Source organism: Diabrotica undecimpunctata, chromosome 1 (assembly GCF_040954645.1).
Source record: "Diabrotica undecimpunctata isolate CICGRU chromosome 1, icDiaUnde3, whole genome shotgun sequence".
NCBI lineage: Eukaryota > Metazoa > Arthropoda > Insecta > Coleoptera > Chrysomelidae > Diabrotica > Diabrotica undecimpunctata.
The window spans coordinates 83,712,895-83,738,402 of NC_092803.1; the positions used below are offsets into that span (position 1 = coordinate 83,712,895).

The following is a 25,508-nucleotide window of genomic DNA, read 5'->3' on the forward strand; positions in this document are numbered from 1 at the left end:
AGGGACAGGGATCAGTACAGGAGGTGAGCTTTGGCAAAGGATAATGGATGATGATTAGAAGACTGAATCGGAATTTTTTCTCGTAAGAAGAAATTTTTTATAAAGATATGTCAAAAATGTATGGAAGTAAATGGAGGATATTTTGAACATTTGATTTAGCGGGTTTCGAAACTGTAATGTATTTTTTAACAATATTTTATTATTTTTATTGTTCATTCGTTATTAGCTCAATATTCCAATGAAAATATCATTTTAGAATATATTAGTCTTTGTATTTCTTTTACAACTATTTCTGATATGGAAAAAATGTATCGAAATGACTAGATAAAATTAGTATCTACACAATAGGACAAACATGAAGAATGTCCTAAATGAGAGAGAGAGAGAGTATAACATAGATTGCTGAATACAAGTATGAGAGCTCTTACCTGTAATATAAGAATGTCTTAAACACTTGTTCGCATGTTCGGAGAAAGAAAAATAGAAGACGAGAGACTCGATTCTAACCTAATAGACATCACCATATATTAAAAATCCCTTGTTCAGTTTTTTTGTTGTATTACTAAAATAAATTTAGTAAAGTGTAATCTCCAGTGTAGTTATTTATTACAAAATTAATAGGCCTTAGGTGGCAACAACACCTACTACTAAATACTACTTACTAGTTAATAAGTCTTTCAAAAAACGTCTATGTACGGGTTATTGTCCATTCAAGTCACTATCACGAAGTTCCTGGATTAAGAGATGTGGAGATGTGACAACCATGTGTCAAAAGCTACCCACAGAACTATGTAAAAACTTTAAACATTTCTAACTTATACAAAAAGGGCACTACTGTATTATAATTCAGTGCTGTATACCAAAAGCGGGACAAATCTTTGACAGATTTGGAGAGCACTGTATAACTTTGTGAGGAGTAAATCCTTGACGGATTTTTGAGGACTTCTGCAAAACAGAGATGTTGCTTCTTTCCCGTCTAAATTCGCTCTGGGTTGTAGGCGGGGTGCCTGATTTTTCGGGGAGTCTTTTTTGGAAGAGTTTTAAGCGCACAAACACTATAACACTAAGCACTGTTGACTATGTTGTCATTTATATATTTACACAGTGGGTGAATTTTTGTCAAAAGTGGAGTTAAACTAATTAAAAATATTGGTAAATAATTTTTACATGTTCGAATGGATTTATTCGAAAAAATTAATTTTGCATTGGCGATTTACAATGTGTTTATCTCGAAAACGGTCGAGTTTAGCGAGATGAATGTAGTATATCTTTTTTAAGTAAAAATATTAACAGAATAAAAGTTTTGATTCAAAAATATGTAGAGTGGGGCATAAAAAAATTTAACGTATGAGCGCTGAAAGAGGTATGTAGTGCCCTCTGGGTAATACATATTTTTTGGTAGGGAATTTAGGTTTGTCGTCGCAAAAAAAACCCCACTTACCAAATTTCGTGTTGTTATCCCATGCCTGTCAGGAAATATTCAAAAATAAAATTAAAATAAAAGTTTAACTTTGACACCATGTATTTCGGTTATTATCAACTTTCGAACTAAGGTAAGTGAGTACGAAACTAGGAAACTAAGGTTAATATGTTAAAATAAAAGAAAATAATCTCGTTTTACGCTGCTGTTGACATAAGCTTTGATAACACACACAAAACTTTTTCATCACTCGCAAATCAATTCATTAAGTTGTGACAACAACGCTAATAAAAACCGAAGTTATAATATCCCAACCACACATATTTTAAAATATGTAATTGCGTAATTCTTAATAATCAGTGGAAAAGTAAGGAAGACTGTGCAGCGACAATAGTTATTTTACTCAACCGTAAATAACTTATGGGAATAAAGCATGGACAACAAAAAAATATGCGAAAACCATAAATCTGAAAGTTCAAAAGTGTCATGTTAATAGATAACACATTGCAATACCTTTCAAAAAATATAACTTACCTGCTTCTTCAACCTTTTTTAGCGCCTGTTTAAGCGTTTGGTTTAAACTGCTGGTGATATGCCGTTCTATATTGTCCAGTTTACTTTTTCCCTCTTCTGCGGCTGTTTTCAACAAGTTCAAATTCAATTTTCCGAGTATATCGATAGCAGGTGCCACATCGGGAAGCTAAAATAAATAAATGACGCAAATTAATCATTTATATTACCATCAAATTATGGTTTAATCCTATGTAAATACAATATATAGATTAAACATAGTTTAATAGAATTTATTTTGTTTTAATTGGTATTGCATAAAATATTCCCTGTTGGTGAAGTCCTAACTGCTATTCGAGGTTTTATATCCATATAGTTCCAGTAAAAGACTAATAATTTATTGTCATTTAGTCCATTTTAAAGTATACTATGAGTATATTTTAGTTTTATACACCGTTTAATCATACCGGCTGTTCTTCCAAGATATATAGAAGATCCCCTTTGTACTGTAAATTCAGCCGATAAGACTAAGGATATTGTTTTGTTCCTATCTTAGCCAGCATCAAGCTTAAATTTATTTTGTTTTTCAATCATCAACATCATCAATTAGCCTATATTTGTCCACTGCTGAACGTAGGCCTCCCGTAAAATTTTCCACCTATTTCTATCTTATGCTTCTTGCATCCAGTTTGTGGTGATGCGCTTGATATCATCCGTCCATCTAGTCGGTGGTCGTCCTCTGCTTCGATATGCCTCTTGCCTTGGTCGCCATTCCAGAATCTTTCTGGTCCATCTATCATCCGTTAATCTGGCAACATGTCCGGCCCAAGCCCATTTAGCCATGGCTATTTTTTCAACTGCATCTGTGACTCCTGTTCTTCTTCTTATTTCTAGGTTTTGTACTTTATCTCTGATGGTAATACCTAATATTGATCTTTCCATAGCGCGTTGTGTAACTCTTATTTTATCTACTGTTCTTTTTGTCAGAGTCAGTGTTTCTGCACCATATGTAAGAACAGGTAAAACGCATTGGTTAAAAACCTTTCTTTTTAAACAAACTGGGATAACAGATTTGAAAATGTTATTCAATCTACCAAAGGCAGCCCATGTGAGACCTATCCTTCTTTGTATTTCAGTTGTCTGATTATCTCGGCCTAAGCGAATCTCATGCCCTTACTTGATCGATGCTATGGCTCTCAATTAGAATTTTACCGCTGATTACAAGGTTGGTCATAATTTTGTCTTTGAGGTGTTAATTTTAAGACCAATTGTTTTTGACACTTTGCAGCGTGTGCAGCATTTTTGTAGCTTTATCAACTCTATCAGATATTTGGTTTTCAATACTTCAAGAAAAACTTAAGGTAAGACGTATGTAAAGAAGTTTTGAAACTGTTTTTGAGGCATGTTTAAGTTTAATATTGTATTTACATGTGATTAAACCACAATTGATTATAATAAAAAATACATTTTAAATCTGTTTTTGTCGTCTCGATCCCACTCCGGAAATCTTTTTCGAAAGGAACGATTATTTTAAATTTTTTTTACATACTTTATTTATTGTAATCTGTTTCTACAATAAAAAAAATCAATAAGTTTATCACGTAATTAACACAGGGGAGATCCGTCCAGTGACAAAAATCCTTTAAGATAAATTTCTAATACATATATATAAATATTTGAAATATAAATAACACTTTACAAAGACATTTACTAACATATTAAAAAAATAGCAATAGTTAAAATACACACACAATTATAAGTTATAGGTATATATAGTATAAAAAAAAAAGGTTATTCCACGAATATACGACTGTTTTGGATTACTTCGACAACGAATATTTTACTGTGCAAGTAGTAGTATGAAGGTAAATTGGTCTAATCATTATTCCAATAAAAAGGATCTACTAGTATGACATCTAAACTAAAATTATTTTAGTTAATAGATGTTCAGATAGACGCAAAATTTATTGTGAAATTTAATCCAAAAATAACAAAAAATTTTACACAAACGCTACTATAAATAAATATAATGACAGACATTTGGGTAAGCTTTCCGTGAAATGTAAACACCAAAGAGACGTGCCGGGTTTCTTTATATTACACTATTTTATTACTTCATTAGGTACTACAACTGTAATAAAAAGATATATACTATTTTTAATATAAATGAAAAGAAATTGGCAGATCGATGGTTCAGAAACCAGAAAAAGAATCTAATATTTCACTTTGTTAGTTTTAAATATTTGTTTGCTTTGAGTGGATGTACTCAGTTCCGAAAGTAACGGGTATAACATACCGGCTATTGATAGTTAAAGTAACAAGTCGTTACAGATATTAAAAAGTAACGAAAATTTATATACAGTTTCGTATATCGCCGACTGATTATGGCTGTGAATCTGATCGTTGATGATAGTTTTAGGAGATTAGGAGAATAAGAGAATAAGTAAGTTTTTTTGTTTTTTTTTAATACTAATTGAATATTCGACTAAATAAATTACACTATTTGATCACTTAAGTAATGTTACACTTCATTTAAATAACTTATTTCAAAAACCAACTTGTTTACAATACTAAACTCAATGATAGTAATTATATACTTCAAAATCTGAATTACTGTTCTATAAACTATTAACTCTATATTTATATCATAACTTCATATTTAAATCTAAGGTTTATATCTGTCATAACAGTATTTTAAAAATGGGGAGAATTTATTATTGTACAATTTTGCACATTGGACCATTTAAATCGATACCTTAAAGCGAATTTAAAACAGTCGTATATTCATTCGTGGAATGGAGTTTATGTATGTAAAGGTATAGAAAGGTCTAAAGGATCACGGCGTTTTAGTCTTCCTCTCCTCGGTCGCTGAAGTAGGTCTTGGGCAAGCGTATTTGGATGGTTCAGTAGTCTATTTTTGTAAGTGCCACTGAGTGAGACAATGGTGTCTTTAATATTTTGAATCTGAAGGTCTCGATGTATAACATAATTGGGCACATACCACGGTGCATTGGTAATATGTCTCAAAACGTTCGATTGGAAACGCTGAAGTTTCAGTAAGTGAGAATTAGATGCTGTACCCCATATCTGTATACCGTAGGTCCAAACTGGCTTTAGAATACATTATAACAATAATTTATTATGTAGACTGAATTTGGATTTTTGGTTCATGAACCGATACATTTTCCTGTATATTAATCCTAGTTGCAGTCACTTTGTCCAGATGTGCTTTCCCCAATTTAGTCGGCTGTCAAAATGTACTCCCAAGTATTTAACATCACTTTTTTTGGGTATTATGGTATTGTTTATGCGCACAGATGGTACACTCTCTTTTCGTAAAGTAAATGTTATATGTGCTGATTTGCTGCTACAGTATACTCCCTCTATAACGAGCACGGTTATTACGAGGTTTCGCTTATAACGAGATACATTAGATGTCCCGTGAAATTTCTATTGAACTATAACCATCTATAGCGAGACAAATTTGGTTATAACGAGAGAAAATAAGATCTAAAAACGTGTTTTTTACGTTTTTGGTCGTCGTGGCTATAAATAAATACCTTTTCAAACAGCCCCTCAATAAACTTAGCTGCAGCCCGCAATAAACTTCTTTACAATGAATAAATACAACTGTTTCACATCTTTAAAAAATATATGATAGAATGATACTGGACCGTTTAAAGCAGTAAAAATGACAGAGTTCTTAAAATTGCAGAAGCAATAGTTTATGTTATCCTTGAAAATACGCTTTATACATTATGTAGTTGGAAAAAAATATAAGTACAGATTTTTTGTTTTAACGTATATCATTGATAATAAAAGTAAACAACTCTTTTATGTTTTAATATATTTCATTGACAATAAAAGTAAATAACTTTTTTTCAAAAACGCCATTCAAACAATATTTATTAGCATCTTATATTGCTCCGAATGGCTTCACTATAGGAAGTTAATGGTTTAGAAAACTACAGATCCATTTGTATGCACAGTATTGTTATCGTCTGATATAACGAGATCGGCTTATAACGAGGTAATTAGTCTGTCATTTCAGTTCTCGTTATAGAGGGAGTCTACTGTATTTACTTTAACTCTCCACAGTTTTAACCATTTCTCTAGTTCATTTAAATGAATTTGTAAATTTTGACAGGCTGTAACAGGAACCGAGCTAGAAGCCATTATCACAGTGTCATCTGCATAGGTAGCAATTGTGCTGTTTACTCTTGTGGGAATATCTGCCGTATAGAGTAAGTATAAAGTTGGTCCCAATATACTCCCCTGAGGTACTCCCGATAGAATTGGAGATATGTTTGATACTGCTTCATTGTATCTGACATGAAAATATCGATTGGTAAGATAAGATCTCAGAAGTGCATACAGAGAATGAGGAAAATGAGTTTTTATTTTAGATAGTAGCCCCTCATGCCATACTTTATCAAATGCTTGTGAGACATCCAAAAAGGCTGCAGTGCAGTATTCTTTCTTTTCAATTGCATCTCTTGCTACTTTGGCAACTCTATGTACCTGCTCAATTGTTCCATGTTGTTGCCTGAATCCAATCTGATAATCAGGTATTAACTTTTGTCTGTCGATTATAGAATTCATTCTTTGAAGGAGTATCCTCTCAAATATCTTAGAGATAATGGAAAGCAAACTGATTGGACGATAGGATGATAGTTCGTGTGGATCTTTATTTGGTTTCGGTATTAGAATAATTTGTGCCATTTTCCATTGAAACGGAAAATAGCCTAACTTTAGTATAGCGTTAAATATGTACATAACCAGCCGAAATCCTTCTTCGGGTAAATTTTTGCAGATGTTTCCCGATATTAAATCATACCCTGGAGCTTTTTTAGTATTGAGATGTTTAACTAACTCTTTAATTGCGTTAATTTTGATATTTCTATAGGGTGACATCTGGTAGGGTGCATCTAAGTTCTTGTGAATGAATTCTTCTTCTTCCTTTGAGATAGTTCTGGAGTGAGGTTGAAAAACTTGGCTGAGATGATTAGCGAATGCTTGTGCCTTATCTTCATCGGCTTTGGCCCAATCACCATCTTTATTTCTATTGGGACCATCATGCTTAATCTGATGTTTACGTTTCTTAGAGAGTTTCCAAATAGAGTAATTTGTGTCATCCGTCGCTGTGAGACTTTCAAGAAATTCATTTATGCCTTGATCTTTGTATGTGTGTGTAGTTCTCTTTTAAGCAAACGAGTAGCCCTATTCAGTTCAGTTTTGTTCTCAGGAGATCTGGAAGTTTGCCACTGTTTTCTTAGTTTTCTCTTTTCGTTGATTAAGATTTTTATATGATGTGGATATGGTTCACAGTTATTACTCTGATTTAGATTTGGAGTTGCTCTCCAAGCTGCCTGTTGAATGATTGATGTAAGGTGATGAACTGCTTCCTCAATATTTTCATTTCTTTTAAGAGGAAGATTTAAGTTAATTGCATTTTGAATATTAAATCTGAACAAACTCCAATTTGTTTTATGATTTGAAAACATGGGGTATTTATTTGTATTATATACATGTTCCATCACATCAATAAATATGGGAGAATGGTTCGACGAAAGGTCAAAGGAAGGTTTAATATCTAAAAAGTTGTTACTTATTCCTTTTATGATACCAAAATTGATGAGATCGGGTATTTTATTTCTATCAGTAGGTCAGTAAGTTGGTTGCCCAGTAGAAATTGTAGTCAAGTTATTTTTGTTTAAACTTTTAATAAGTTCTCTTCTGCGTGTTGTTATCAATCTTGAACCCCATCTCGTATGTTTTGCATTAAAATCACCTGCTCCAATAAAGCGATGACCAAGCCCATTGAAATAACTAGAAAAATGTTCCTCTTTAATTATTTTGCCAGGGAGGCGATACGCAACTGACATCGTTATGTGTCCTTTATTGAGTTCTACAGATATAGAGGTTGCCTGAATATTGATTTCACACACTTTATTTATTTCGTGATGTTTTATGTTACTTCTAATGATTAACGCAGTTCCACCATGACCTTTTCCCATTGGGTGTGGTGTGACATAGGTGCAAAAATCTGGCATACTAAAATGGCTTGTTTGTCATATTAGCTTCAGAGACCATCAGGATATCAAGATTATTTAATTTTATAAATGCCTTAATCTCCTTACTATGGTTTGTGAGGCCGTTTGCGTTCCAATATCCAATTTTAATTTTGGTTTTGAACATTAAGTTTTGACAACATCGTTATGAGAAGGTGGAACATTTTATCCATTCTCTCCATAAGTTTTTGGACCATTAATTCTAAACTGTTACTTATTTCTGTTGTATTCAGTTTTTCCTGTGTAGTATTTGAGACAGATGCGGTAGTATGATTTGGTTCCTCAACAGCGTTTGCATATTTAACAGATGGGCGACAAGTATTTGAGGAACTTAGCGGGTAATGAGATTGTATTTTCTCCCTCAACTTTGAAAATTGTTTTCTTTGGAGCTCTTTGTAAACCAAACAGCCTCTGTAGTTGGCAGGATGATTCTCTTGACAATTTGTGCACTTCACATCTTTAATTCGTGTTGGGTTTGGACATTCGGATGACAAGTGATTGGCTGTACATTTTACGCATCGAGGCATTCTGTTGCAATATTTGTGTGTGTGTGTGTGTGTCCGAAATGTTAACACCTGTGGCATTGCGGAATTTCTCTTTTGGGATGTGGTGGTTCAACTTCAACTATTGAGTTAAGTAGTTTATTGACTTTATAATGTCTTTATTGTTTGCATTAGCAACCAATTCTACGTGGAAAAGTGGTAGTTGCTTTTTATCCTCTTTTCGTTTTATGTTGGAGATATTTTTGACTGAATGTCCTAGTTCTTCGAGTGCCCTTTTAATTTCATTAATTTCTGTTGAGGGGTGAATATTACGGATAACCACTCGAAATCCACCTTCCTGTTTTATTTGATATGTGTGAAACTGCGTTTTTTTTTGCTGTTAAACTTTTAATAATATCCGAATAGTTTTCAGGTGAATCTACTTGGAGTTTAATTTGGTTATCCCTAAGACATTTAATGGTATATAGACTTGGTATTTTTTCATCAAGCAGTTCGCGTAGCGGTTTAATATATTCGACATTCTCAATGAATATTGGTTGAGGTTTATCGGATTCGTCATTTTTATTTTCTTCTTGTATATCATCAGTAGCTAAAGGGCTATATCTATTGGTCGTTGGCATAGGTTTCTGCAACCAATAATCCTGAATAGTAGTTTGCTTTTTAATTCTATGCGGAGGGCTATCTTCTGATCGCTGACGCTTCTTATTTTGAATTAACGTCCAACCTGTATCATCATCACGCTGACGAGTTTGTTCAGTGGCTTCTGTTTGTTGTGCTAGTTTGTTGTCTGACAAAAATGTCGACGTTGAGGCACAATCAGATGAGCTATTAGTGGCGTTTATCCTGATTTCATTTGAGAAAATACTGTTTGTTCTGTTTTTAAGCGACGGTGGAGGAGTTCTTGCCAGACCGGACTTTCTTATAGATGGATTCTCATATGCTGCATCTTTTAACGTGGGAGGATAAGTCTGAATATTATCTGAATTTGGAATTTGATTTTCCCATTCCATTTTAGCTACTTATTTAACATGTTGGATTTTACAAAAATATTTTTTATGTAATTATTTTATTTTTTTTTTGTTTGTTTGCTTTACGATAAGGAGAATGAATCCAGATCGACTCTTCGGAGATCAATTCTCCTCTTAAAGCTACTTAGTTTTTATATATCCAGTAATAGGTACTTTGTTTTCCCTTTCTATATTATTTTTTTGAAGTCTGGCAACACTGTCGGGCGTTAAGACGTGAGCCGTTTTCTTATCGCAGAACTGGATTGCAGATAACCTTACTTGTTTTCGATGTTATTTTATGGATGTTTGATCATACCAAATGAGATTTTCTAGTGTCAATTATATACTTCACACTTTCTGCACCAGTAGAATTAGTTACTACCGATTTTTATCTTTTAAAACGTTGATTTCACTTCTAATTTTAGAAAAATTTTCACTGTTTATGTATGTTTAACCTGCTGACTTCACCGCAGCGTTGTCAATGATTTTAAAAATAAGATTTATTTTAACCTATAGATGTTTACTAATTGGCACTGTGTTTTACCAATTTGACAGGTGACTTACTTGGCCTCGATCTTGTAGGCAAATAGCCATGTTTTGAGTTGAAAATTCTGAATATGTGTTTTTGTATTATGTATAATTATAGATGGTGTGTCTCCGACCTTCTATTTAACCGTTAATGTTGATATGTTCTTGTTACTGATTTCTTCTTTTATTATTGGTAAGCAGAGCCTGTTACATTCTGTTGATGGATTTTGATGTGTCAGGATAAACTAGTATAAATCATACATCAAAAACAAAGATTTCGAAAGATTCCAGATATGCAAACATGTCTGGAATAACCAGCACAAAGTACAATGAAAAGATGCAACAATAGTCATGAAAAATAGAGACAGCTAAAAGAGAAAAATCAAAGAATACTGATCTTACTTATTGGAGAAAATGTGTAGCAAATCCATCAAAAGAATGTAGCAGGCTCTGGTTACCAATACTAAAAGAAGTCAGCAACAAGAACATACCAACATTAATGGATAAATAGAAGGTCAGAGACACATTATTTGCCATTATACATAATACATAAACACATAATACATTAACACACAAAAATCGGAATTTGATATCAACCCGAGGGTACAACACAACCCTTAGAATTTTCAACTTAAAACTTAGCTGATGAATGTTAGGGTTAGGGTTAGAATGTTAGAATATTGTTTGAAAATTATTTACGGAGTGGAAATTAAAACGTGAAAAACAAACGTAAAATATAGTTTTTATTACAACCAATTGTGGTTGAATCCCATATAAATATAATACTTAAGATGTATTTAGTATATGAAAAAAGACCGGATGTGTGTACGATAATTTTTTTTAATAAACATTATTTATTGATAAAGATGATTAATCATGGACACTGGTCCTTGATATCGTTACGCTAGGCGCACACACATCGGATTTGGACAGTCGATAAAAGTTCGATCGAACAAATTCCTTTGGTTCGGTGGTAACGCGAGGAAACAATGTGAGCGAGCATACGCATGTATCGAAAAACGGCGCGGCACGGCACGGCATCGATGGCGTGTGTCGACTGTGTCGTTCGATCACTGCCATTGCATGGACGGCTGCCGTAACCGTTGCTGTCCTTTTAAGGCGAGAAGTACCAAATGAAAGCGCGCAAACACATCGATCTTTGTCGACCGACCAGAGGACCAGTTGTATTTTTTGGACACTTCTCAAGGTACATCGCTCCGTATTGCTACGTAGTTCTGCGTTGTTCATTGTGATTTTGTGTATTTCACCTAACAAACCTTTGCAGATTAACAAACGTCATCGAATAAATGTCGTGTAGTGTGCGTGTAAAGCAGCATCGACAAAAGTTCGATCGAACGTTTATCGACCGTACAAATTCGATGTGTGTGCGCCTAGCCTTAGTAGCAGACAAATATCGACCGTAGAAAAAAACGGCAGTGAATCATAAATGAATGGTTAACTGCTATCCAGGGAGATATGGAAATATTTTTTTATTTTTGGGGTTAAAATTTAACCAGAATAATTAAGAATATTAATGTATATACGTAGATAACGATAAAATAAGAGTGTGTATAGCATGATGATTTCTCATAAAGTTGACTAAGAGATAGTATCTCTTAGGTAAAGTATCTTGTCAGCAGATTGACAGCTGAAAAAACGAAAATAAGAAATAATAAGATCTGACAAATAAAAAAGGAGAAGACTTGACGATTGCCAAAAGACACATAAAAACTTATATGATTCGTTTGGTCAGCTTGCGAATATTTTGATTGTTGTGACATCAAGGGTAGTTAGCTAAATATATCAGAGTCCCTATGCTTACGATAATCCTAATTACATTCTTTATATTTTGCGCAACATATTTGATATTTTCTCATCAGAATATACAGCAGAATAAATCATTTGAGAACCTTTACTCAGAGGTACGCCTTAGCTGGCATGTAAGTGAACCATTGTCCAAATCTTTGCATATGTTTCATACAAAGTCTCACAATAGATAGCTCGCTTTTGGTCTGGATATTCTTGGATTTTCCCAAATAGCGTTAACAGCCATCTATCATTCCCCTCACTTTCCATTCTGGCCGCTTGTTTGTGAACGATTTCCAAGTTGTTTTAATCATCAGCGTAAATAAAAAAATAACTTGCCTGAAGCGTCTTAACTCTAAGCTTGGTGTATAAGATATCAATTGTTGGTATGGCATTTTTTTATATTCTTCTTAAGCCCCTCCTTAAAACTGTATCAGTCAAACTAATCAAGATGTTTAGGTAACCCAGTACCTGATCTTTTTGTCTCTCTTGGCAAAATGATTCTTGGCTATTGTATCTTTTGTATCATTACTTAGGTACATGATTTTTCCCAGGGTCCATATTTTGTTCCTATGTACTCGTATATAACGATTAGTAAAGTTAACTTAATTATGCAAAGGTGTTGTATTTTACTTATTGTTTTCTTTTTGTGAATTTTTCTTTTACCTTCTAGTAATTAAAATGCAGAATTAAAATGCTGTCAGTTTTTCCTAAAAGTACATTAAGTTTTTGATTAAGATATTTATATCTTAATTTGTATACATGCATACTTACTCTTGGAAAATATCTGTCCAAATGCTGCATGTAACAGGAACATGAATTACAAATAAAAAAAATGTTATTTAACACATTGTAAAGAAAAGATAGATCAAAAGAATGGTCTTATAGAGGGTGTTTCAAAAAGGAATGTCATAAATTAAATCACGCATTCCGGGTACAAAAATAAATTGATTGAATCCAACTTACCTTAGTACAAAAGTGTACACAAAAAAAGTTACAGCCCATTAAAGTTACAAAATAATTTTTTTTTTTTTTTTTTAATTTTTTTTGCATTATCTCCTAAACTACTTGACATTTTGTAATAAAAATGAACACGTTACTTTCTTGTTCTGAAAGCATTTTTCATACAAAAGAAACAACAAAAACTAAGCGCACAGAAAAATTTTAAGGGGGATGTGCAGTCCTAAATCCCCCCAAACTTTTGAGTACGTTCAAATGAAATGAATTTTGTGGCATCATTAGTTTAACACATTTTTTTTAAATTTTTTTGCCTCATCACTTTTTTCAAAAAACGGTTTTTATTAAGTTACATCCCTTTTCACTAACCTTTAAAAAATTACGTGCAACTAAATAAATGGCTTAAATGAATTAACAAGTATAAAAAATGTCTATAACCTCTATAAATATATTACAATAAATGTTCAAAATGACCCCCATTTTCTGACGAAATTGATTTGCAGGTTCAATTATTCTAACCCTCAATTGTTGTTCGTCCTGTATTGTTACAGAATACCCTTTCTCTTTCATAAACCCCCAAAAGCAAAAGTACATGGGGTTAAGATCTGGACTTCTGGGTGGCCAAGAAATAGGTGCCTCACGACCCCTTCCAATCCACCGACCAGGATACTGCCTGCAAAGGTATTCCCGGACTTCATTACTGTAATGCGGTGGAGGGCCATCAGGGTTTTCCATTAACAACCAATCTCAAAATCCAATCCTTTTAGGATAATCTTCATCCAATAACTCTTGAACCGTTGTTAATTGATAGGGTTTAAGCAGCTGATCCTTCAAACGCCTCCAAACCCTTACGTGAGGAACATTTAGTTAAGCAGGTATTACCCTTGTACTTGTTCCAGGGACTTCTTCAATGATTTCTAAAATGTCTTCAGTTGCATCCATTATTGGACGACCACTATTGCCAGCAACTTGCGGTTGGAATGTACCCGTTTCCCGTAAACGACGATCAATGGTCAGAAATAATCGTCTGTCGGGTGTATTTCGATTGGGGTATTTTACTGCATAACGCCTTGCAGCTGCTGCACTATTTCCTTGACATTCACCTACGATATTCCCGATAGTTTATTGAAATCATAATTTAATCTGATCCAACTTACCCAAAGTTATTACCCAAATTATTGACTATTATTGATGGAACTGTTTGTAATTATTGTATCCGTAGAAACTAATTGTAATTTTATGGCCAACTAGGAAAAAACTAGTTTTTCGAAAAAGTGATAAGAGGCAAAAAAGTTTTAAAAATAATGTGTTAAACTAATGATGTCACAAAATTCATTTGCTTTGAATGTACTCAAAAGTTTGAGGGGATTTAGGGCTACACACTCCCCTTAAAATTTTTCTGTGCGCTTAGATTTTGTTGTTTCTTTTGTATGAAAAATTCTTTTTTGAACAAGAAAGTAACGTGTCTATTTTTATTACAAAATGTCAAGTAGTTTAGGAGATAATGCAAAAAAACAATTTTTATTTTGTAATAATTTTTTTTTGTGTACACTTTTGTACTAGGTAAGTTATGAAATACCTTTTTGAAACACCCTGTATATGTTTCGCTTTTACTGTTATCTTTTTTTTTCTATTTGCCTCTTAACTTTTTTCCTCTTTATACTGCGCGGCGGTAAATCAAAAATACAAATTCGTTGAATTTTAACAAACTTAGGAGCTTATTATTTTAACAAACTAATTAGGAAATAAGAAAAGAAAGTGCATTATTCTATACATAGCAGCCACAAATAAACAAACTCACGGATTTTTTTTCAAAATTCTACTCCCTATTAATAAATTCCTTTCTTTTTCTACATTTACACAATAATTTATGGCAAAAACTTCGTCGCGAACAACAAAAATATTTCTAAAACGTCCTACAAACTTGGCAAACGAACAAGCAATGTAAGTGCTTTTATTGGCCGAATCCCAAAGCGATTTTTCGTTAAATGGATGGGATATTTCAACAAGATGGGACTTTTTTCTTAAGGTTTTGAAATATTTGGGCTTCAATCACCTGTTCCAGATGCAAATGTTAACGTTCGCGATCTAAACAATGGTCTTAATAGTAGATATGTTACGAAAGTATGAAAAGAAATTTATTAAGTTGTTTAGTAGTTTTTGAAAAAAGTAAATGCAAAATGAGAGGAAGATGTTTTGCAATTTTCGTATTTGCATGGTAGTCACTTAAAATACAGTTCCTTCTAGAGCCGTATAAGGCCACTTCATGCTCGGTCGTAGTTACTAATTCTATAAGGTGAGAATGAGAAATAAGAACCCAAAACGTTCAGTAAATCTTAACATTTAGTAGACTCGAATAAGACGTTTCGATAAATGGGGCTGAAACACGGATTTCATCCCAAAACGACGAGAGACTACTTAGTATCTTGAAGAGGTAAACACTTAGAAAGATTTTTGGGACCGTAAATGAAAATGGTCTATGGTGTCGAAGATATAACTTAGAATTATATCATCTATACACAAAATTAAGGTGAAGAGACTAATATGGGCTGGACACATTGCTAGGATTTGATATAATGAGTACACAATGATATTGAAATTCTCAAACTCAGGGGGCAGAAGAAGTAGAGGACGACCGCGTAGACGATGGATTGATGATGTGGAAGAAGACCTTAAGATTCGATGGGAGTGGCGACTTCTCTGCGAGCAGGCCAAGATCAATAAAGGATTATTGAGCCAATTATGATGATGAAAATGACCCAGTGGAAACTGAGGATAGCTTAACTTTTGAGCTCTGCAAGTAGAGCACACAATGAAGCATCATCATACGGATACTATGGAATAGAATCCTGTTACAAGCCGTAAAAAGATTTGAGTAACTGTTAGACCAAGGCCTCGACCCAAAATAATGTCTCTAGCAGACGTTTAAATCTATCCGAAAGCATAAATATACGGTATGCATAAAAGGTATTTCAGGCAGCAGTGTGGAAATATTTACCAGGTCAAACCGCCTTATTTATCTGCAAACTAACACTTTAAATTATTAGCTTTGTTTTGCAGACTTATACAGCTTTAAACTTATTAAAAAATTCATAAACTCGGAATATAGCTCAAAATGATTATTCAGTGATTGGCTACTTTTATTATCCCAAGTTATACCGAGATTAAAAGAAATCAAATAATACGCACGTTTAAGACATTTCACTAAAAATCTATTGCAAAATTACCCTATTGAAGTCTATATTGGTCTGCAAATTTGAAATCTGCTTTTGGATCTGTACACAAGGGTCCAAACTACAGTTATTCAGCAACGTCAGCAGGTCTCGTTTCACTTTTCTCATAGCTAAAAAACAAACAAAGATAATCAAAACAAACATTATGTGCAACATTTACCAATATATAATTATTAGGTTTTATTATCTATGGAAAACCATTTGACGGAAAAAACAACTTTTGCGGAGTCACTAGGTAATATCTCTCGCCTGCGATCTAATGATGAGCTCATTTCTGACCGATCACTTGTTGTTCTAATATCGCTGGCCATTTTTTCCTACGTGTCGGGAAAAATATATACATATATATATATATATATATATATATATATATATATATATATATATATATATATATATATATATATATATATATGAAAATATTCTAATTTTATTTACATTTAAGCTTTATTAAATAAAATATATATATATATTATTCCATTATAGTGGAAGATTTTTTAAGAAACATTGCTGCACTTACCATCATTTAGCTGTGATGCCATAGCTCTAAGGTTATTTGTATAACCTTTCAACTGCCCCAATTGTACTGTAATGTTTGGTATGGCTTCCACGAAATTATATAAGTCCATCATGGCGGTTGCGTTACTCCATATGTTTAGTTGCTGCATCACGTGGACTCCAGATTCTAAAATAAATGAATCTTTGAGTAAAATTAACATAAAATAAACAATAATCCGAACAAATACTATGTTACGGTGTTCAAGCATATCTTCTTAACCTACGGCAAAACAAAGCAATTGCGGAGTTTCTCGATGATAGCTGATTGTGATTACGAACTTATGATCTACCTTTAATGATTATAACTGCTTGATACATATTGTTAAGAATAAAAATTAGGAAGACTGCAGTATGTACTTACTTTCCACGGTGTCTTTGAATACATTCGCAAACTGCTTGTAGTTATTATTGAGCAGATTTGTTGCGTGATCCTTGGTACCTTCGAGATAAGAATAAGAATCTTTGTATGCGTTCTTTAGGTTCTCTGGAAGCTCGTCAACCCCTTCCTGGATCTGCTGGTTACTTGCGAAGGCACATACAACACAAAACCTAAAAAGATATAGTTTATTGTATTTTCCTAGTTGTTATAATGCGAACAAGATATGTAAAATAAAAGCTTACGCAGATTTAGAAGGGGTGACAAAGTTCGTCAAAAATCTAGAAAGTAAATAAACAAAATTACAACACTTTGTGTTATATCCATCATTCACTTTCCTTTTAGTCTATGGGCAAAGAATGGTTTCGTGGTCGATTGAAGTCCATGAGATTTTGCAACTGGATTTTATGTATTTTGACCGCTGAATCCGAATCTTTAACATGATAATCAGAATTTTTAGGCAGGAATTTTTTATTACCAATTTAATTGTTAAATACTTATAACTAATAAACTAATAAAGATATATAGTTTTTTCAAATCATATCTTGTTTCTTGTAAAAAAAAACCAAACAAACTTTGAAAAATTAAAATCAGTCGATTAAAAGCCGATATATTGCAAATTTATTATTAAAAAATAACAAATCATCGATTATATCAGATATTTCTGTTTTTACTCAAACTTTGCTTTTGCTCAACGTAAAAAGATTTAAAGCACCTCATTTGAAAGCTAAGATTTAAGAGGAAAGACAGTTAAGATTTGATTTCACGTATAGTGCCTCTGTATATTCGCTTATACGTATTTCATCCTAAAAGGAATCATCGGAGCGACTAGTTACAGATGCTCTGAACGCGAAAACAATCTTTCTGTCGAAATGGAAGCAACGCTAAAATGGCTTCGGTATGGACGCAATAACGACATCTGATAATATATCACGAAACTAAAAATCCGAAGATTTCTAGTTTCGTGATCTATGATTTAAGATTTAAAATGTATTTTGAAAAATTAAATTTTATCAATTTTTGAGGAAGTTATATACGTAAGTATATAACGAGTTTATAACGATTTTTCGGTGGTATGAGATCAAAAAATTTAGTATCATGTTAGTGAGGATATAGTATAATGGAAAACAAACATTTTGAGCTTTGCTATACTCATTTTGATGCCGTGTTCGCTAAAATACAGTAATTTAAAATTGGCTTAGGTGATGCGCTTAACTCGCACCCGACGCGTCGCTAGAGCGCAACTGTACTTGTAATATTTACATCTCTACAAAAAATAACTTTAGCGTGTCTCGTAAATCTCAAATTGTTCCTAGAATAATAATTTATAGTTTCATTTATTTTTCATTTAATAATAAAACTAAATCGTTTTCTTTGTCATTATCATTAGCATTGTAAATGTTTTTGCATGTTTTTTTGTCACATTTACCAAAGTAGCAACATTTAACTCCTGAAGAAATTCATATACACGCATTTCTTGTGCATGCAGTATCGGGCCAATTTGGTACAAATTCATACACTGGCGGTAAAAGGATTTCAACTTTCTTGGGCATTAAATTTTCTTTTTCCAACACCCTTCCAAAATTTTCGGGATTCAAAGTACTGAGCAATTTATCTAAGCAATTTGAATAAGTATGTATAATATAAATTGCTCGTAAAATTAAACAATTTTTATTTCTGTATTTTTGCATTCTTAATTCATTAAATGTTTGCACCCAGACGAACGATTTAATACAAGGTATTCCTCTATTTTTTAGCTTTTTGAATATCAACGTTTATTGCTGCTTGTGAAAGATCTGAAATACATAAGGGCATGTAATTTAAATGTATTTGTAATAAAACATAAGAGTGAAAAAATATTATACCTGAACAAAAATTAATCTAGTATTTTTCAGGTTCACATTGAAGTGCAGAATATTTTGTTCCTATCATACTATTATAATCGGAATATGTCAAATTATGAGTAGAGAGCAGGTAGTACTTTACAAAATTTTCGCCATAAGCGAGAGTTAAATTGTGTATGGGAATGCCTCTTGTACTAGCACCCAAACCAGCTCGTATCCAAAATGTCTTTGAAAATAAATTAAATTAATTAAAAAAAAAGTTAGATGAATTAAAATAATATAATTATAGTGAAAAATTTACCTTTAATAAATTTTGTAAGAATCCATGAAAAAAGTTCATTGATAAAATGATAATATCAGTTGAAAAGTATCTGATGACAATAAATAAATGTTACTATATCCATTTCTCGTTGCATATTCTACGTGAAGCATTAATTTAACATCTGCTTCCTCAATATCTGGTCGCTGCAAATAGCTAATATCTAATTCATTTACGCGGCATATGCTGTTTGAATAGTTGAAGGTACTGAAAACTAGTTGATAACTTAAAAAGGTATACAGTCAGTTTTTCGTGTTCTTTCCTCTTCTTGATTTTATAGAATGTTGAAAATAAGAGTCGAATACGAAGTCGATTCTACTAGTTTTTGCAAAGACGCTTTCGTTTGAACATAAGCACAAAATCTTTTTGACAGTTTACAAATATTTTCAATATTTTCCATTGTTTTACGTATCGTCAACATTACATCCACATTGATAAAAAGTAGTCCACTAAATATAATTTAGATAGTGCAGATTAGCCTAAATAAAAAATAAATCGTGTATTTAATATGTTTGATTTGCTGTAATATCTTGAAAGAATTATGAAACAAACGGAATAGGACCCCAGGTAGATAGAGTTACTAACTCGGAATCCCACACCGGGAAACCGGTCCGCCTCAAGGATTCTGAAGGAGGCAAATATTAGACAAAAATAAATGTAGGAACGTATAACATCAGATCCATGAACGAAGACACTAAAATCCACGAACTAGAGAAAGAACTGACTAAAATACAGTGGGATATTATCGGCATATCCGAAGTAAGAAGATAACAAAAAATACAGCTAAAATCAGGAAATTTGCTATATTATAAAAGAACGTCCTTAAAAATCATACAGGTGTACGCTCCAACAAGTACCTACAGCGATGAAGATATTGAACATTTCTACGAAGACATAACAACAGCTATGGAAGAACAGAAATCAAAATTAACGCTAATAATCGGGGACTTCAATGCAAAAATAGGAGAACAACTATATAAAGAAGAAGACAAAGTAGGAGACCATGGATACGGCAAAAGAAATGATAGAGGACACACATTGATGAATTACTTGGAGGAGAAGCAAATATATGCAATGAATACATTCTTTAAGAAAAAAACCCAAAGAAAATGGACATGGATTAGTCCCAATGGTGAAACTAAAAACGAAATTGATTATATTCTTTCAACGCAAAAATCCATGGTTAAAGACGTAACAGCCCTAAATCGCTTCTCAACTGGTAGCGACCATAGACTAGTCCGAGCCAAGCTGATCATTGATAGTAGATTTGAAACAAGAAAGAAAATGGAAAATAATCAGAAATTAAATTAAAGTGGGTAAAGAAATAGCACAGACAACAACAAAAAAAGAAAGTTTCATATCACAGGAAACAATGATTCTTAATAACACAAGAAAAACATTACTAGAACAAGGGGACAGAAATAAAGGAATACAAAGAAATAAGCAAAACTATTGAAAAAATATCAAGGAGTGTAAACGGAGAGTACAGGAAGAAAAGATAGAGAAAACAATTGAAAAAATACAAACATGAAGTGCTTAAAGCAGAAGGGGAAACCTAGAAATTAATAGCATAAAGAACAAAGAAGGAGTGGAGACCAACAATATAAAAGAAATTTTACAGATAACGCACGAATATTATACAAATCTCTATAAAACAGAACAAAAACCAACCCAAGAAATCCGTAATCAGCTACAACTGAAAATAAAGAACGTTAACTCTGACCTACAACCAGAAATCAGTAAAAATGAAATAAAAAAGGCAATCAAAGAAATGAAGAATAACAAATCTCCTGGGAAAGTTGGAATAACTGTGGAAATGCTAAAAAATGGGGGGAAAACTATAGTGGAAGTATTTTATGTAGTAATGAATAAAATATTGAACACAAAACAAATACCCACCACATGGAACGAGTCAATTACACTATTACTATTTAAGAAAGGAAACGATCTGAAAAACTATAGGCCCATAACCCTACTGAATGTAATGTACAAACTGTTAACTAAACTACTAACAAACAGATTAACGACTAAGTTAGATAATTACCAGTCAAGAGGGCAAGCCGGTTTTAGAAAAGGATTCAGTACAAGCGACCATCTGCTTACAATAAAAATATTAATTTAAAAGGCCAACGAATATCAAATCCCAATGTACATGGCATTTGTAGACTTTGAAAAAGCATTCGATAAGGTGGAACATTGGGCAATAAAGAAGTCTTTACAAAATGGGAGAATAGACTATAGATATACGGACTTAATTTCCAATATATATGATCAAGCAACAACATCCATCAAAATAGTTAAACAAACGGAGCCCATTAAGATACGGCGAGGAGTCAGACAGGGTGACACTATATCACCCAAACTATTCAATCAAGCTTTGGAAGACGTTATGAGGAAATTACAATGGGAAAAACGGGGTATTAACATAAATGGCCAATACTTAAATCACTTAAGATATGCAGACGACATTGTATTAATAACAAGTGAAGAATTACAAAATATGATGGATGAATTAAATAGCGATCAACAAAAATAGGTCTAGAAATGAATTATAATAAAACGAAAATTATGACCAACCAACCAGAAGAATTAATAATTACAATTGCACAAATAACTCTAGAACAAGTAAAAGAATATGTATAAAGAAAATCAGACCGGAGAAATAAAGAGAAGCATACGGTTGGCTTGGGTATCCTTCGGAAAACTTTCCTATATACTAAAAAATAGAAAATACCCCCAATATTTAAAAACAAGAGTCTTCAACCAATGCATACGTCCTGTTCTCACCTACGGTTCTCAAACTTGGACGTTTACAAAGGAAAACATGGAAAAAAAATCAGACAAGAAAAGAAATACTTGGATCCGCAACAAAACAAAAGTGACCGATGTATTAATGCAGATAGCAAAACTTAAGTGGAAGTTCGCTGGACATACCATAAGACAGAAAGACGACAGATGGAATAAGATGATTACACACCGGACACCATATAATTACAAACGTAAAAGAGGAAGACCACAAATGAGATGGTCAGATGACTTTAAGAAACACGCAGGCCCGAAGTGGATACAAACTTCCTACAATAGAGAGACGTGGAAGAAGGAAGAAGAGGCCTATGTCCAAAATTGGACAGCAAGGGCTGTGTAGATAGATAGATAGACCTCCGAATAATCGTTATAAACAAATTCCAGTGTTTTTACATCTAAACTGTATATTTTAAAATTACATAACTTTCTTAAAAATTTATAAAATTTAATTTTTTAAAATTCAATTTAAAGCTGAGAATCATAGCTTTAAAATGAGGTGCTTTAAATATTTTTACGTTGAGCAAAAACAAAGTTATAAGCAAAAATGTTTGATATAGTCAATAATTTGTTATTTTTTAATAATAGATTTGCAATATCTCGGCTTCTAATTGACCGATTTTAATTTTTTTAAATTTGTTTGGTTTCTTTTTTTAAGCATAGCTTTCTTATTGCGGGCTACGGACGGAACGCATTGAATGACCTGATGACTGGATAAAATCTACAATAACGACAAAGTATAAAAGGCAGCTTCGATAAATGCGACAACTATAGAATCATGTCTCTTATCTCATATGCCAGAAAAATTATACTACATATAATCAATAAGAGACTAAAAATTTTCCTAAGAAGAGAAATACCCCACGTGCAAACTGGGGTAAATTTAAATGGAAATAAGCCGCAATTAAAGGTTAAAATACGTTTATTGACGTTTCAATTTCCACTTCGGAAATCGTTCTCAAAATATTTAGGTACGAAAGGTAGAGGTAGGGTAGACTGGGGCTAGTTGTGCCACTTTGGACAAAATAATTTTTAACATTTTTTTCGTAATTTTTAGGGCTGTTAGATTACTTTAATGAGGTACTATTTTTAATTGGGAATCATTATTTGGGAACATCAGCAATTTTTAAGCAATACCTTACAGTATGTAAATAGTTTTACAAAATGCACATATTGTCACAATTTGCCCCAATATGGGGTAAGTTGTGACGAACTTGGGGCAGGTTGTGACAGTAAATATTTTTAAATATAATAAACTTTAGTTGGAGAATAATAACAAAGTTTCCATAATAAATTTATTTTATAGTTAAGTATAGATACATAAATGTTTGATAAATGTTTATGTAAGAAACAAATGTGTAGAAAAACATCTAGTGAATTTAAAGTAAAATAAAAAACTTAATCGCTATCGTCAATTTGTGCTGATTCTACTTGTAGTTCTGAAGAGTGGCAGTTTATACAAACATAATAAAGATCATCTTTTGTGCACTTTACATGAGCCCACCTCTTGCATTCCATACATTGCACCCAGTCTTCTCCTAACCTAGACTTTTTATATGGTCCCATACAAACTAAGCAAAAGTAATCTTCTTCCTCTTCTTCTGAGCTGTCTTCTCTTTTTCTTGTTGCGGTCTCTTTCTTTGGCGCTGCTTTTTTCTTAGGCAACAGTTGTTTTGAGTCAAATAATTTTTTCTTTATTTTATCCTCTTTGCACTTTATTGTTTCCTTCCTCTTTAACTCTTCACTGCGAATTGTCTCCTTGACAGGTGTGCTAGTCAAAATTGCAGATGTTAAGCTCTTGCGTTTTTTATTTTTTCGAGGACCAGCTTTTGGCAGAGGTCTTATATCCATAGGGCTGACAGGCAGAACTTCGGCATGGAATGATCCTGGTAGGTTGGCCTGCGATGATCCTTGTTGATATGGTCCTGGTTGATAGGTATGGGAGGGTCCTGGCTGGTTAGCATAATATGACGACGGTTCAGGTTCATCGAGATGCTGAAACTCTTTAAGCTGCCCAGCACTGGCTTCCTCATTACCATCTACGATGTCAATAGGCCTATTCAAAGGTCGGTCGGTCACCGAAGAACACAGAAAGTCTTCTTCATTAAAAATGTTTCTATTGAATTCCCATATTCCTGTAGAACGAAATCCTGCCTGAACATTTGTTGGTGTTACAGCTTTAGGTAATGCTGTTTTCACTATACTTGGGATGTCATAAATTGAGACTGTGTTTCCAGGATGAGATTTCATCCATCCACACATGGCGTCGTTTAAAAACTTCTTAAATGGACCAAAAACGGAAACATCCAGTGGTTGAAGTCTATTTGTTGTATGGGGAGGGAACGATAAGAGAGTAATACCGTGCTCTGTACAATAGTCAAGGACTTCGATATATAGGTGAGCACTGTGGTTGTCTAACAGAACTAAAACCGGTGATTTCTTTGAGCACCTTACTTTTTTTTACAAAATGCTTCATAAAAAACAAAAAGTCCGGGCCTGTTATCCAGCCACTTGGGTTAGCAGTACCATAACAACCTACTGGCCCATCACGTACAAAATGCTCCTTGTAAAACTTACGTGGAAAAACGAACATAGGAGGAACTGAGTTACCCTCTGCGTTAATAGCAAGAACCATAGTAACATTGGTCCCCCTCTCAGCTGAAGTGACACCACCAACTCTTTTCTCGCCTTTCTTCGCTATGATTTTTACCGGTTTTTGGACAGTCCCAGTCCCTGTCTCGTCTATATTCCAAATATCATTAGCTGTAAAATGGTTTTGACTTAATACTAATTCGAGGTTATCAAAAAAGAGTCCGACATTGTGCTTGTTGAAACTTGTACTCCGACTTAAGCTGGTAGCCTCAGGAACACGAATAGACACATTATTGTTACGTTGCATGAACTTTGTAAACCAATCATTACTGGCGTGTTTTGTTGCTACCCAATTCTCAGGCACAAGAACTTTGTTCGGTATAGCAAATTCAAAAGCTAAACTTTTCATTTCTTTTGGGCTAATACCATAAAATATTTTCGCTGCCTGAACAGCATATTCACAGAGCTCTTCTTCTTGTTGTTGTGAAAATATCATTCGAGGTCTTTTGTAACCCATTTCTACCACTCCATCTGGATTGGTTTGTTGTTTTTTTATATATCTAAGTAAGGACATCCGGTTAACGCCATATTTTTCAGCTGCTTGCCTTAAACTACACGATCCAGACTTAACATCTAACGAAGCCGACTCGTAACTGTTTATATTACTCCGACCACGTTCCGTTTTCCTTTTATAATTTCTCACCATTATCTGTAACAAACCCATAAACATGCATTAAAATTAGTAGGGGCATGTTGTGACACTGTTACAATCTGCCCCAAGCCTTTCGTCACAACTAGCCCCACCGTACGCCATTTTACATAAAGCCACTTGCACAGACCTTGACACGTCGTATAGAAACCAAACTGTGTCTTACTAGAGAGAAATAAACAAACTATCTACTACAACTAGAATAAGTTTCTTACCTTGTGGTTTGAAAGTGAAATAACAATTCAAAGACAACAGCAAAATTTTACTTCGTTA

The 25,508-nt window shown here is 33.2% G+C and overlaps 1 protein-coding gene across 6 annotated transcripts in view; it reads right to left on the reverse strand.

Annotated features, from left to right (window-relative positions):
• Positions 1-25,508, reverse strand: part of LOC140450917 (prominin-like protein) — a 238,424-nt gene that overhangs the window by 61,293 nt on the left and 151,623 nt on the right. For all 6 annotated transcript variants that reach the window (XM_072544616.1, XM_072544622.1, XM_072544601.1 and 3 more), the window contains 4 exons: positions 16,955-17,142; positions 16,556-16,720; positions 16,030-16,145; positions 1,955-2,120 (listed from right to left, as the gene is read on the reverse strand). In XM_072544616.1, coding sequence (XP_072400717.1) covers positions 1,955-2,120; positions 16,030-16,145; positions 16,556-16,720; positions 16,955-17,142 — 635 coding nt within the window. The remainder of the gene's footprint in view (positions 1-1,954; positions 2,121-16,029; positions 16,146-16,555; positions 16,721-16,954; positions 17,143-25,508) is intronic.